Raw genomic sequence first — 13528 nt, 5'->3', positions numbered from 1 at the left:
GCCCGCTTAATGACTTCTCGTTCGGTAACCACATTGGCCAGGCTTACATGGAGACCTTTTTGTCATTCCAATTGGAATCATTCCCACTGAAGAGCTCTCGTCAGCTGTTTTCATGTGACGGGATGTATTCCGATCTACCGCTGACATGCGCCAATGCATTACGAAGAAAAGCCGTTTCACAGCCGTGTGACACACGCACATCAAAGTAAACATCACATGATTTATCAAGATATGGTTCGTTTAGCGTAGTAGTTGTGATTGAGTAGTTATTTCTCTTTCCTTGTTTGTTTTCCCTAAAAAAAAGAACCTCCATTGTCTGAACAAATGAAAAGAATCAACTACTTAACATAAAGAAGACACGATTATTTTTTGGGGGGGGACTATAGTCGTTGTGATTGTTTGAACAGTTTTATTCAAGCAACAGATTGAAAAAAACAAGTGACGAGTCCTTTAAAGCAAGTTCTCCCCTCGCAGACGAGCTCTGGTAGCATGCAGCCATTTTTAAGTGCGTTAAGTTCGTCGGCACCACGCGCTTAAGTCGAGACAGAATTCCAAGTGAACTGTTTTCGTGACATTTGTTCAGAATTTTAAAAAAAAGGAAAGGGAATATAGCATCACTGTGAATCCAAATGAAATTATTTTCAAATTTGTCCTTTTTGAAACTGAAATCACTGCGCGGGAGGTGCTCGATTTTACGATTGAGTTTTGTTCTATGTTGGGCATCATTTGAATTTGTGTGCAAGTCAAAATAGTCTCCGTCACTAAACTTCGCTAGCACTGGAGTAAAGTTAGAATTAATGACAGTAATGTTTGTGTACAGGCCATGAATAGAAAATGGTCCGACAAACCACAGTAACAAAATCAAGAACAAGTCGTACGTTTTAAGCCTGTGGTTGTTTTGCGCAGTGGGAAGGATGTCAAGTAGTTGACTCGGTTGAAACAGTCGTATACGAGGCCTTCCTGTAATGTGCATGCCAGGCCACTAGTTGGCGCACCGACTGAGAAAATGCGAAATGCCTTTGTAATGAATGGCCAATACAACAGCAGTCTACTTGCAGTGTTGAGACTGAAGCAACAAGTAAGTTTTTGTTTTGTTTTTTACCAATTTCCATTGTTTGATTGAGTAACCCAGGCACTGACTGGTGTGATTATTATTTTTTTATTTTTTACATTGACACTGTTGTCATTTTATCAACCACTTAGAGAAGATTTGTGTTTTTAGGCGCTAAAACACAGTTATCACGTAACCGTCACTGCTTTCAGACTTTTTTGGTTAAAAATGGAATTAGCCGCTTTCTTAGCGCCATCGCTAACGTCATTAGCAGCGGCTAGACACAAAAGGGGAAGATAAAGGTCAAATGTGTTTTGCCTGTCGGACGTGTCAGCTGTTCTCGAAATGCTCATTAGTCCCTCAAGATGTGAGTACCGAATGTTGACCAGATGTTAAGGAATGCGTCATTTATGGGTTAGCGAACGCGTCCGTGGGTGTTCGTTCGTGCTAAGTGATGTCCATGTGAACTTGATGGTGCATTAGCGTCGTGGATCGATAGCGGAGCCATGCGAGGAAGTGGTACACGGTGTCGGGCAGTCCAGGTGTCAGGTCGCTTCATTTTGGGCGGGGTCTTTTGCCTTTTGTTTTTTTTCCTCTGCATTTGACAAAATGCTGGAATTTTGCCAAATGCCACTTCCAGAGTGTCGCCTTTCAGGAAACAATGACACCATCACGTATCCGGGGGGATATTTTTAGTCTGTTTGCACGCAGATCCTCGACTGCATATTACTGTACTTGTCACTCCACAGTTCTCGATAGATTCGCATTCAAGATGATCACATGAGCTCATCCGCCTGCAGCCAAAGTGACGCAGCATTTCTTTCTGGCTCACCTTCAAAGCAACATTCGCAAAGCCTCTTCGTTTTATGGCCGCAGAGGAAAGATATAAATATCTGTGACAAGCCCAAATGATGCATTAGACTGTGGAGAAAGTCACACTGACTCCAAATTCAGATGCCATTTATCTATACTGTGGATATCATACATTTTGTAGCAAAAAAAAAAAAAAAAGGACAAATCAATGCTAAATGATGTCAATGAGAATAAAACTTCACAAAACTAGATAGTATCTACAAAGGTCCAGACAGAAAATGTGAACAAATAATTAGTGGCCACCATAAAGACATCATGTGAAAAATGCTCATTTGTGTCCACAAATTCGATTGAAGCGTTTGAACAATTAGCACATTGGCCTCATAGCACCGAGGTTCTAGGTTCAAGTCTGGTGTCGGTACTCGATGAGGACGGGTTGCTAGATGTGGTCGGGGTCCTTCGGTGTCTGCGCACCTGCTGATGATATTACGCTTTAATCTCGTACTTCTCAAATCAGCATCATCGGCCAGTAGGCGGGGTCACACCGTGAACGGGTTGTCAGCCAATCGCAGGGCACACAAATACAAACAACCAGACGCGCTCACACTCATACCTAGGGGCAATGTAGAGTGTCCAATCAACCTGCCTGTTTTTTGGGGGGGGCGGGGGGGGAACCCGGAGTACCCGGAGGAAAGCCACGCAGGCACCGGGAGAACATGCAAACTTGGAGCCGGAATCGAACCCCCGACCTCTGCACTGTGTCCACCGTGCCACCTCAACAAAATATATTACAAAAATATATTCTAACGCACGACGTCATCAGCAGGCGCGAAGGCTACCGAAGTACCGACACCGGCTCAGGCCTTCCTGGAAGGAGTTTTCATGTTCTCCCCATGCAGGATATTTTGAATTGATGACTGGAAATTGTCTGTTGGTGCGAATGTTGGCACTTGATGGTTCAGCTATATTGACCACTTGGTCCTCTGACATTTCTTCCCATTGGTGCGTGTTCCGATTGCTCCATTGACCTCGCTGTGTTTCATGGAGTCGCCAACTTTAGTGAGCGGACAGCGGCTTGAGCTTTTGGAGTTCTTGTGAACTGGTCCTCGCTGTGCCTAATCGTCCAGTTGTTTTTGCTCACTTGACCGTCTGATGTTTGTTTCCAGTGGCGTTTGGGCTGCTTGACATTTCGATTTCTGCGTGTTTTTCCCACTTGTATTCAGGCCCCCTTCCGGTTGAGTCTTTTGGTTTGGGGGACCTCCTCTTCACTTGGTCCACTTAATCTTTTGGCGATTTAGGACGTTTGGTCGTCTGATGTTTGTTTCCGTTGTCGCTCGATCGTTCGTCTGTCTTTGGACCTTATTGCGCTTTGGAACTCTGTTTACTGCTTGAACTATTTGCCGTTTAGTCCCGTCGGTGCTCGTCTCCATTGGGATGATTGTTTCATTGGATCTAAAACCGATGGTTCAAAGGAATGAGGTTCCTCTTTTCCGGTGGTTGTCTCTTTTACATGGGCCTGATGTCTGTCATGTTTTGAGTCTTGTCCAAGCATTCTTGTTTGGTTAGTCGATTCTTATCGACGGTGTTCAAATCGTATTATCCTCCGTTATGTAAAAGCAAGAGACTAACGCAGTGATGGTGATTTATAAACGCGCCGCATCAGCCTTGGAAATTCCTTAGGTTTCTGTGCATGAAGCCATGATTTCATTTTCTTGCCAGGCACCAGAACACTTGCGTTGAAATTCTTTTTTCATGGCTCAATAGACGGATCTGTTCGTTCACATGGCTCATGTTTTTTTATCATTTGCCATTTGGACTAAATACTTAGCTGACTGCTGGCGTTAAAAGGCCAAGATGCTGCTACAAATTGCAAAAATGCGTCTTTGGAAAACAAGATTTCACCGTTTTCTTCTTTATGCTTATTTTTTTACTGCAATTCTACAGTCATTTTTGCCACTTTTTTTTTTTTAAATTGCTGATGGTGTGTGAATTGCAGCTTCATGTCAAGATGAGCAGAATGAATCCTGACTTCAGCCGAAAAACAGAATAACAACCCTGACCCTGCTTAACAAACCATATTGTCACTCAGACCAGCTGCGCTGTGCTGGCTGCCAGCGCAAAAGAGGGTGAAAGTGCTCCGGGTAATGTCATTTACTGTGACCGAGGCCTCTTCGACATGTTCATTATCTCCACTCGGAATCATTTAGTGACATTTGCAAACATCCACTTGATTGAATTTCCAATTAAAATGTGCGATGCAAAGTTCAAGAGTCCACGGTTGCCATGGTAACCACCGTCTCAAAGCCCCCTCCCCGCTTCCGAACGGTAAAAATTGCGAGCGTGGACGTGTACTTTTCTTCATCCGTGTGATTGACGCGCCGCCTCTCATGTGACGACCACGTGACGCTACGGCCACGCATGTGCTTAAAGGCGCCACATGGGCGAGACCGCTTCCCCGATCAGCCTCCTTCATAATTCATGTTGAGGAAATGAGATTGAACATTCTCGTTCCAACATCGTGATCACTACAATCAAAATGGCTTTCTACTTGAGTTTAAGCGAGAGCGCAATGTCTGTCGAAATTGCACGCGAATGTCGAAGGGCGGAAGCTCAACTGAAACGCTGTGCAATCAGTTGCATTGTTGAAACGTCGAATGTGAAGTCGGAATGGCTCGACTCTGTCAGGAGGGAGTCAAAGTGTAAAAATGTCTTCATTTTGCAATTTTATTGTGGGAATTTGGGGAATGTGATAAATAGTTCCCAAGATCTCGTGACTGCCAAGAATATTTTCACATTGCAATGGTTTGAATCGCTCAATTCAGGCGGGTGTTGAGGTAAACATGTCAAATAGCTCCCGAGATGTTCCGAATGAGAGGAATCATTTAAATTTGGATCAGCGAAGATGGGGAACTTCTCAAACATTTTGATTTGGGAAGAATTTTGTCAGGCTTTTGAATTTGAACCCGTCGACAAATGTCATGGAAGAAGAGAGAAGCATGTCTGAAAAACGTGACGAGAAGAATAATCTTCTACGTGATAATTATTATATATTGTAAAGTGTTCACGTTTGAACAAACGCATCACGTGATTTTGTTGAGAATGGCGAAAAAAAACAAACAAACAACAACAACACACTGTAGCAGCATGTGAAGGTTGAATCGGCTCAGTCATGAGATAGCGTCCCAAATCCATTTTGACGTGAATGTTTGCATGCTCAGGTCACATTCCGGACCTGGACTTAACTCTCCACGCTGTCTGGGGGAGCCTTTTAAATCACTTAAAAGATAATCAGATCAAGAAATGTGTCTTCTCGGTTTCCTCCCAACACATTCCCACAAGAGTATTGCAAACGCCGAGGCTTTTAAACGAAGCGCTGGGGTTCAACGCCCTTTATGTTCATCTGCCACCCGGATTTGCTTTGTAGTCTCTGCGGAATCCACTTTGGCTTCTGACGCAATGGCCTCCTTTGCCTTTTGTTGCTGTTGACCAGCAGATCCCAGCAGTGCACAACATGTTGCTAAGTGGCGCCATCTATCCGTCTCGTGGAGGACTTGCCGGTTCCGTGGGCTCGTTCTCAGTCAGCACGCAAAGCCCGGCTCGCCTCTTTTTCGCATTTGCTGCAGTCAGCTGATGTCGGCCATCTCGTAGAAAGCCAGGCAAGCAGGGCCGGCCGGACTGCGGCTCTGCTTTTTATTGGACTGCGCCCGCAGCCCCGCCGTGACCGATGTCTGCTGCAAAGGCGCAGATCGATCCCAGGCAGCGTTCACCACTTTGGCTTCTGCTTCATCGGTAGAAAAGAACAAAAAGCAGCCCTAAATATGCAAAGTAAATGGGAGGACGCGGAAGTGTTTCTCCTGACTTGCATGCGTATTTTCAGATTAGATGAGCCAAGAATAATAATACAATAATTCTCTAAGGACTTTATCACTAATGATGAAGAAGAAGAAGAAAGTTAAGGGTCAGAGAATAAAGATAAAGTCAGAGTAAGAAAAGGACATAAACATGGAATTAAAGGTTATGATTTTCATGTGATGAGTTAGTAACTTAAGTGCGTCTGTCACATTGTTGATTTGTTTGGTGAAAAAAATCTACATCACCACCTTTCCATGACTCTTTTAAATAAACCATGAATCAAAATTTAAAGATCAACCTTTTCTTTTGACATAGTAAAGACAAATCAAATATTTGGATCAGAAATACTTGTAAGCCATAAACATAAACAACAACCAACAATATAAAAAAAGAATGGAAAAACAGCGGCTGTGCTAACTCATAATCGTAACCGATTGTGGCGCGAAACTGCGTTTTCACAATTTAGAAACGTCGTATGTCGATGCCGTCGTAAAGCGAGGAAAACCCCGCTTGGATGGCACTGGAAATGCCTTGCCAAGTCATGAATGTACCTGCATTACGCTCATTTGGTCACTAGGGGGCAACCTTCGCCGATCTTTTGAGTCCTCGGCGGCTGTGTCTTTAAAAGACCAGTTCAGTTTTTTGTTTAGCCCTGCGCGCTGACTTACAAGTGTAGTGCAGCTGTCACTCAAATAGTCATCTACAGTACTCAACCTACGTTTATTCACAAATATACGCATAGAGGAGGGATTATTTAGACACAGGACGTGTGTGCGTGTGCGTGCGTGTGCGTGTGTGCTGGGGGCGTTATCCAGTCATTTACTATTTTTTGGACTTCAGCAGCGTTCTCCAACCTCAGAACACATTGTGCGTTGTCAGTAACATTTATCAAAATGATCATGGGCCTTATAGCACAATTGTGTTAGTCATTTTAACATACTGCCAAAATATGAATTAAAAACAATGCTTGCAAAAGAGAGAAAAAAACGGCTTTTATTCATGTTTTTGTTAGTTGTGAGACATCTATCTCTCAGTAATCCGCAAACGTTGAATCAAGGCAAATGGACCTTTCTTGAATATTGAGTGATTTTTTCCCCCTTCATGTTAAAAATTACTTTAGGCAATGCAGCTATTATGTTAATGTTATTTCTTAATGAATATTGTGAATTATTCGGAAAGGCAATGTAAAAAAAAAAAAGATTCATTTTGTGATTGTGTGTGTGTGTGTTGTGCAGAAATGAAAAGACACACAATTCCCATTTTTGAATTTTCTGTATTGGTGAATAAAGTCTATAAAATATTCCCCAAAAATACATTTATTATTCATACGAATTATTACCAGCAATTGCATCCTTCAGTTATATTTAAATATCTTTAAAGATCGTCCTCGACAGCATACAGATTTTGTGCTTATATAACCCTCGCACACGTATACATAACACTGCGGCATTCTTTCCACTTTCTATTAAATTAAATGAAATATAACATTTCATTGGTCAGCCTCCGCAAGCTATCTGTTTTTCTACACAGAAGAAAACAAGTCACCAGCGCATATGTCTCACGCGATTGGCCGAGCTGTTCCAGTCTTGGACAAAACAAGCTGGAAGCTCCTCCCAGTGGACAAGTGACGCAAACAGTGCTTCCTCACCCCACCCCATCCCAACCCCCTCCCTTGGGGACTTGCTAGTCAGCCTGTCAGGAAACATGAAGCCAGAGCACAGAAGAAGGGCTGTGGTGGTGGTGGGGGCGCGGGTGGAATTGTGTGCATGAGCCTGTGACGCTCAGCTTGCCTCAGGCCAGGTCCACATGAACGCAGATATTGTCAAAAAAAGGCCTTCTCTTTTTTTTTTTTTTTGCGCTTGGGCCTTAGGTCCTCCGGAAAACGTTGGGTTTTGCCTGAAAAAAAAAAAGCCGATTTTTGGTAGATTTCCAAATGTTTGTGTGTAGATGGGGAAAAAACGCCGCCTTTTTCCACATTAGCTTATGTTTTGTTAACATAAAACATGCCCGTGTAAGCGTAAACATATAGCATCGTCACAACGTATGATTATTCACCATAATTATAACGTCACTACGGCATTAGCATACTTAGGGACTGACCATGAATTCGACTTGTGCACACATTTTTTAAGATAAAATGGAATTTCTAAACCAAGTACTTTGTCCAGCTACTGTCACGCTTGCGGTTTAAGTTGCTAAATTCTTACTGGCTCGTGTGTTTTACTGCAATTATGACGACGCCGCAATCTGTCTATCCGACTCATTTTGGTCATGTCATTGCCCTAGAAAAGAACTCCCAAACTGAAACCGCAAGGATGGCGCACGCTGCACTCCTGGTTAGCGTGTTAGCCTTTGAGTTGGCTGCTTCTGGCTTTGACTCTTGGGTGCTACATTCAAGACTCTGAAATGTCCTCAGGTGGTGTTGAGTGTGAGTTGTTATTTGTCTGCGCTTCCCACGATTTGCGGGCAACAAGTGCAATTGTGTACTCCGCGCAACTCGCCAAAGTCAGCTGAGAAAGGCTCCGGTTACCTGCCGTGCTAATGAGTAAAACCCGTATCGAAAATGGACAAACAGACCGCTGATGTTGCTTTTAAATAATAGGCGAAAGTCAACAAAGAGATTCTCACTTTTTTTTTTAACCTCACTGTGATAAGCTCACAAGTTTGTGGTTGTGTGGACATGGCCTGAGATGTACAACCCAGTAAGGCACGTCGTTAAATCGAGACCAGTAAGATTTGGCCTCCTTGTGTGAAAGCGAAAAATTTGAACGATCGCTTCACAGGAGTGTTAATATGAGGAGGTAGAACAGGAGTAAACCACATCGTAAAAGTTTTTGCTTTGGAGCTTTTCATGTACAAAACCGCTTACGTAAAACCTCAGCAGTGAAAAAAAGTGATGGTGGTTGCTTTTTGTTGGCAAAAACATCCAAAAAACAAAAGAAGTGAAAAAACAGTCACACTTGCGAAAAACAATCTGTCACAAAGAAGAAACTCGTGGTCGCTTTTCAATCATAAAGAAAATGGTAGTCGATAAGAATTAATGGAAGAGGCTGGTGGTTGAATTGGTCAGCGTGAAGAAATATTTCAACACGCTGTGCCGCCGGTTCCAAATAAGGCTCCAAAGTCAGGGACAAAAGTTGGGTTAGCCCTCCTGCTCGGCCGGCTGAGCATCTCAATTAATTAATCAACTCGCCAGACTCGGGTTTCCTTCTAAGTTGTGCACGCTGCACCCTCGGGAGAAAGGGAAAACTGCGCAATTGTTTGTGACGCTTTCCGCAACTTGTTGGACGGCGACAGTTCCTTGCGGACTCCCCTTACATTGCACTTCTAAGGCAAAAAAAAACCTAAACTGTGCCTTTAACACTGGACCCAGCAATGTGGATTCCCACAATCATGGAATCAAACAATGTCAGTGCGTCCTAAAATCGTTGTTGGAAAACTGCTTTTGGTCCCGGCCGGCTCAGCGGGAATAACGACCAGCAGTTGATGCGCCTCCAACACTCCCACAGATCCATTTCAAGATGCCGCCTAGCTTCCACGCACGACAGTGACCCAGGAAAAGTCGACTTTGATCGCCAACGTGCCAAGACTTCTTTATACTCTCGCGCGCACGTCAGAAATTGCGCATTGTCTCTCGTGATTGTCCGCTTTGTCTCATGCCATGACGTGATCCGGTTTCATATGGCCGCCATGTTTAAAAACAGAAAAGATGGATCAGGTTGGTCTGGTCAAATAAGTCCATCTGTTCGAGCAGGCGATATGCCACTGTCTCGCTTTGTTCGTTGATTCGCCAAATAAAATTTGGTCGTAGCGTGTAAGGGAAACGACATCCTGTGGGGTCCAAGCCAGTATCAGCCATAGCGACACCCCCTGGCTTGGAGTGAAACTGCAGCACATTTTCAAAACAACGCATGCGGCTGCGGCAGACTGTGAAGGCCAACCGTGTACGACATTGACGCAGTGACGTGCGCGTGGACGTCGCCCACGGGAGTAGGACGAAGCCGAAAGGAACCACTGTTTCCTCTGCAAAGTGTCTCGAAGATTCTGGTATTGCAAAAATGGGCGTGTCATGTAAACAAAATGGCACCTGACGCATCGTGGGTTCAAGCCATTTCTCCATCTGCGCCCTCGGCCAGGGGTCAGACGAGAACGGTGAACTGGGGGGAGGGTACCGAGCCCTGACGCAAATAGCGAAACTCGACAATACGCTGGAGGTGGGTTTTGCCCAGAAGAACGGAGGAGAGGTTCCCCACCAAAAACAAAACTGTAGGCGGAGTCACGAATGCTGAACGCAAGCGCGCAGGGGTCACTGGACTTCTCTCTGGTGGATCAGGACTTGACCAAAATCTCCAAGATATGATCCAGCTCATTCACGTCCATTAGACATGACTGGAGACCCCCGCCAGTGCCTTTCCCGTTCTCGTCCGCCCAGAGGGACACGCTGACAGGCCGCAGAGAGCCCGCCGTCCAGCCCGAGGTCAGGTCAGAGGTCTCGTACATGGACGTATCGATGTCCTCGAAGATATCGTCCATGGCCAAGTCGCCGAGGTAGCCCATGGCGTTCACCACATCGCTAAACGCCCCAATGTTCACTTCCTGGGAGGAGGACTCCAGTGGTGAGGACGGACTTTCTCGGCCACCCTCCGCACACCCGGGACATGTGAGGTCCTCGTGCACGAGTGGCGAGTCCGGAGCGCAGTAGACCTCATTCATGTTCTCCACGCCGTTGCTCCACATGTCGTCCTGGATCTGCCGCAACGTGTTGATGAGCAGCACCGAGCGCCGCAGGCTGAGCTCCACGCCGGCCCGGTAGCGCTGCAGCTTTTGCAGGCTGAGGCCCAGCAAGCGCTGACGCATGTCGCCGACGTCGCTTGATATCGCGTCCGTGGTGCTACGCCGCTGCTCGCTGGCCGCATCCAAGGCCTCCACGCAGCTCCACTTCCTCTTGACGCCACGACCCAACATGGACCTGCACAAAGGTTTCCCAGGCAATCTGACATTTTTCCTCTATAATTCATATTTGTATCAAATGACTTTTCACACCAAAATACATTTAGTTTGCTGCAGGGGTGCCAAACTCTTTTTAGCTCAGGGGCCACATGAAGGACAATCTATTACCGAGTGGACCGGACCAGTAAAATCAGGATCTATAATCAGTCATTTTCACACAGATTATCGCGATTTGTCCTGTTTCCAGTAGTTGAATGTGTCATATTTAGCACATTTACGTCTTACTATGTTTTTTTTTCTCTAATAAAACCATGACTAATGTTGTGTTAAATAATGACAGCCAGGCTAATTCCATGTTCAACTTGCTTTACTCAGGAAGAACACTTTGAACGAGAGCTTTATGGATTGACAGCCACGTTGAATTTGACTACACATATTCAACGATCGGAGTTTACGATAAACGTCAATTGGATTCAGTTTACAGATGTATTTTACTTGTGTACAGATAACATGGCCATTTGGTGAATATGTGAACTTTTTACGACCTGGGAAAATTTGCCTTCACAAATCAGGATATTGTCAACACGTTAGGCACCATCATCTTAGCGTCCTGGTAGCGCACCTCGTTGATGGGACCAAACGGGTCGAATCTCTCTTCGTGATGTTCTGTCACGACATTCCCAGCCACCTGGGAATATTGTCCCAGGTTTTTTTTTTTTTTTTAATCATATCTCCCCCGCTTCCCATGTCATGACTCACAGGGATGTGTAGGATTTTACTCATCCAGACAAGGCGCCAGTACGTCTACTACAAGAAAACCCAGACCAGGTAGGTGCAGGTTGGTTCTACCCACCACACGTGGAACTTCAAATAGTATTCGGGGTTGGTGGTTGAGCCCACAAAATCGATCTCATCTGACACGGATTACACATCAAGTCTAACACTTGATCGTGTTAATGTCAAAACACACATGGCAGTGACTGTCATGCATCATGCTGCTTTGGTAGCTCCGAACGCGGTGACGAACAGTTCCCGCTCGTGAGCCCGGTTCGAAAGTTCCGAATGAATGGACTAAAAGAAACAAACCTGACGTGTCCTCGGCCAGCGTTATGACAAGACACAATCCGCCGTAAATTCCGCTCCGTCCAGCCACGTGACGTCGCCGTCGAGTCCCGGGAGAGAAGATGAGGACTGTTCGGACGCCTTGGATGGGCACGAGGGGGGTCGAATTAAGGGGCGGGAGCAAAGCTCGTAGGCCGGCTGTGATTGGTCCACTCGGCCGCCGTTCAAGCGTCCGCCCCCACCACTCACGGGGCAGCGAATGTGCGGCGGCCGCGGTGTGTTCAGATGCTGCTCAGAGAACGTAAAAACTGGCGCTGCACACGTGAGCCATGAAATGTGATCGGATGAGACACGTTTTGAATGTGAGTGATTGCGATATTTTAAACTGGAATGTTTTGAATAAATGTCCTCGTCGTGAAATGAAAGAGGTATCGGTACCTCAATACGCTTTTCGAAGACGTGTCATTCAAAACTACTACAGTTTTAAAACGTCCGCACGATATGTAAAAATTACACATTTTTTTGTAGTTTGGCTCCGGTGGCATGAAACTATATTATATTCAAATAGTTCTACATGTAAATACATTTAAATTGCTTAGTGATGGCGCAAATTCCGAAGCGGCATGACCCGGAGTGTTACAAGTTTTGCGTGCGTTTCCTGAACGCCACATTTTAAAGAGACGGATGACTCAGAGCGGGGGAGGGGACATGGCCGGAAGCAGTCTTGCGAATACCAAATAAGGAGTCTCCGCGTTTTTCCTCTTCCACCAAAAAGCAGTCAGCGCCTCATTCGAGATGCTCATTTTTTTCCCTCTCATGTTCTTCTTTTCCTTCCTGAACACTTGTTCACTGTGGTTTGACCTACTTCTCCTTTTTATTTCTGTGCGGTCATTAAAAGAAAAAAAAACACCTCCAAATAAAACTTACTGCAGGCAATATTTGGCATTTTCCATGTTGTGCACACACTTCTGTCCCCGGGACTCGTTTACCTGAGTCAAACCTCCTGGGAGTTTTTGTTTTTGTTTTTATATATATATATATATATATATATATATATATATATATATATATATATATATATATATATATATATATATATATATATAATTTTACTGCACACAAGGAAACACACACATTAGCTGTTGGCTGTGATAAAACTAATAATATAATAATACAATCACATCACATTATCTCACAAGAGGGAGCTGCCTGACTTCACTGATCTCATGGGCGACGGAGGTTCGACTCAGCACTGCTGTTTTGACTCAACCACAGTTTTGGTATTTCCTATTTGTTATATTAAATACTCAAAGACAAAGGTAATGAATCAGGATTTCATTTGGACACAATATCCCCTGTAAACATGACAAGAACCAGGGTGTAGGAATTCCACCGTAGATAGTTTTTCCCTGACAAGGCCATTTGAGTGACTAGAATTTGTAACATGGCCGCAGCATGCAGCTACGATTCATATTTTGAATCGCCACAAAACGAATGGCAGACTTTCGGCCACTCGAGAAAATCTTGGAGTGTTCAGTGGAGTATCGCACAGTTCAGCTGATCCTGCCCCACTTGATTGGTGCCTGTTTTGGAAAAGCAACAGAGGCCAGGTTAAGCCAAGCAAGGCCAGGGCAGAGCAGGGACCAGATTGTAGTGGAACCTGGAATGGAAAAGTGCGTAATTCCCATCTTTTGGGCTCTAAACATGGATTTGATCAACTGAAATGCATGCTCAATTGGATTTGAGTCAGGTGATTTGGTCATTGCGCAATATTCCACCTCTTTTCCTTTAAAAAAAATC

The 13528-nt window shown here is 44.8% G+C and overlaps 1 protein-coding gene across 1 annotated transcript; it reads right to left on the bottom strand.

Annotated features, from left to right (window-relative positions):
* Positions 1-7391: 7391 nt before the first annotated feature.
* On the bottom strand, positions 7392-11880 carry LOC148342568 (cell division cycle-associated protein 4-like). The gene is made up of 2 exons (XM_088289190.1): positions 11753-11880; positions 7392-10685 (listed from the first exon to the last, which is right to left on the bottom strand). The coding sequence occupies exon 2, from the start codon at positions 10679-10681 to the stop codon at positions 10046-10048; it is 636 nt and encodes a 211-aa protein (XP_088145316.1). The 5' UTR covers positions 10682-10685; positions 11753-11880; the 3' UTR covers positions 7392-10045.
* Positions 11881-13528: the final 1648 nt, after the last annotated feature.

The sequence above is a fragment of the Idiotropiscis lumnitzeri genome, chromosome 1 (genome assembly GCF_059441095.1).
Source record: "Idiotropiscis lumnitzeri isolate Australia: NSW breed Sydney's pygmy pipehorse chromosome 1, RoL_Ilum_1.0, whole genome shotgun sequence".
NCBI lineage: Eukaryota > Metazoa > Chordata > Actinopteri > Syngnathiformes > Syngnathidae > Idiotropiscis > Idiotropiscis lumnitzeri.
This window is presented reverse-complemented; position numbering and strand designations above follow the sequence as displayed.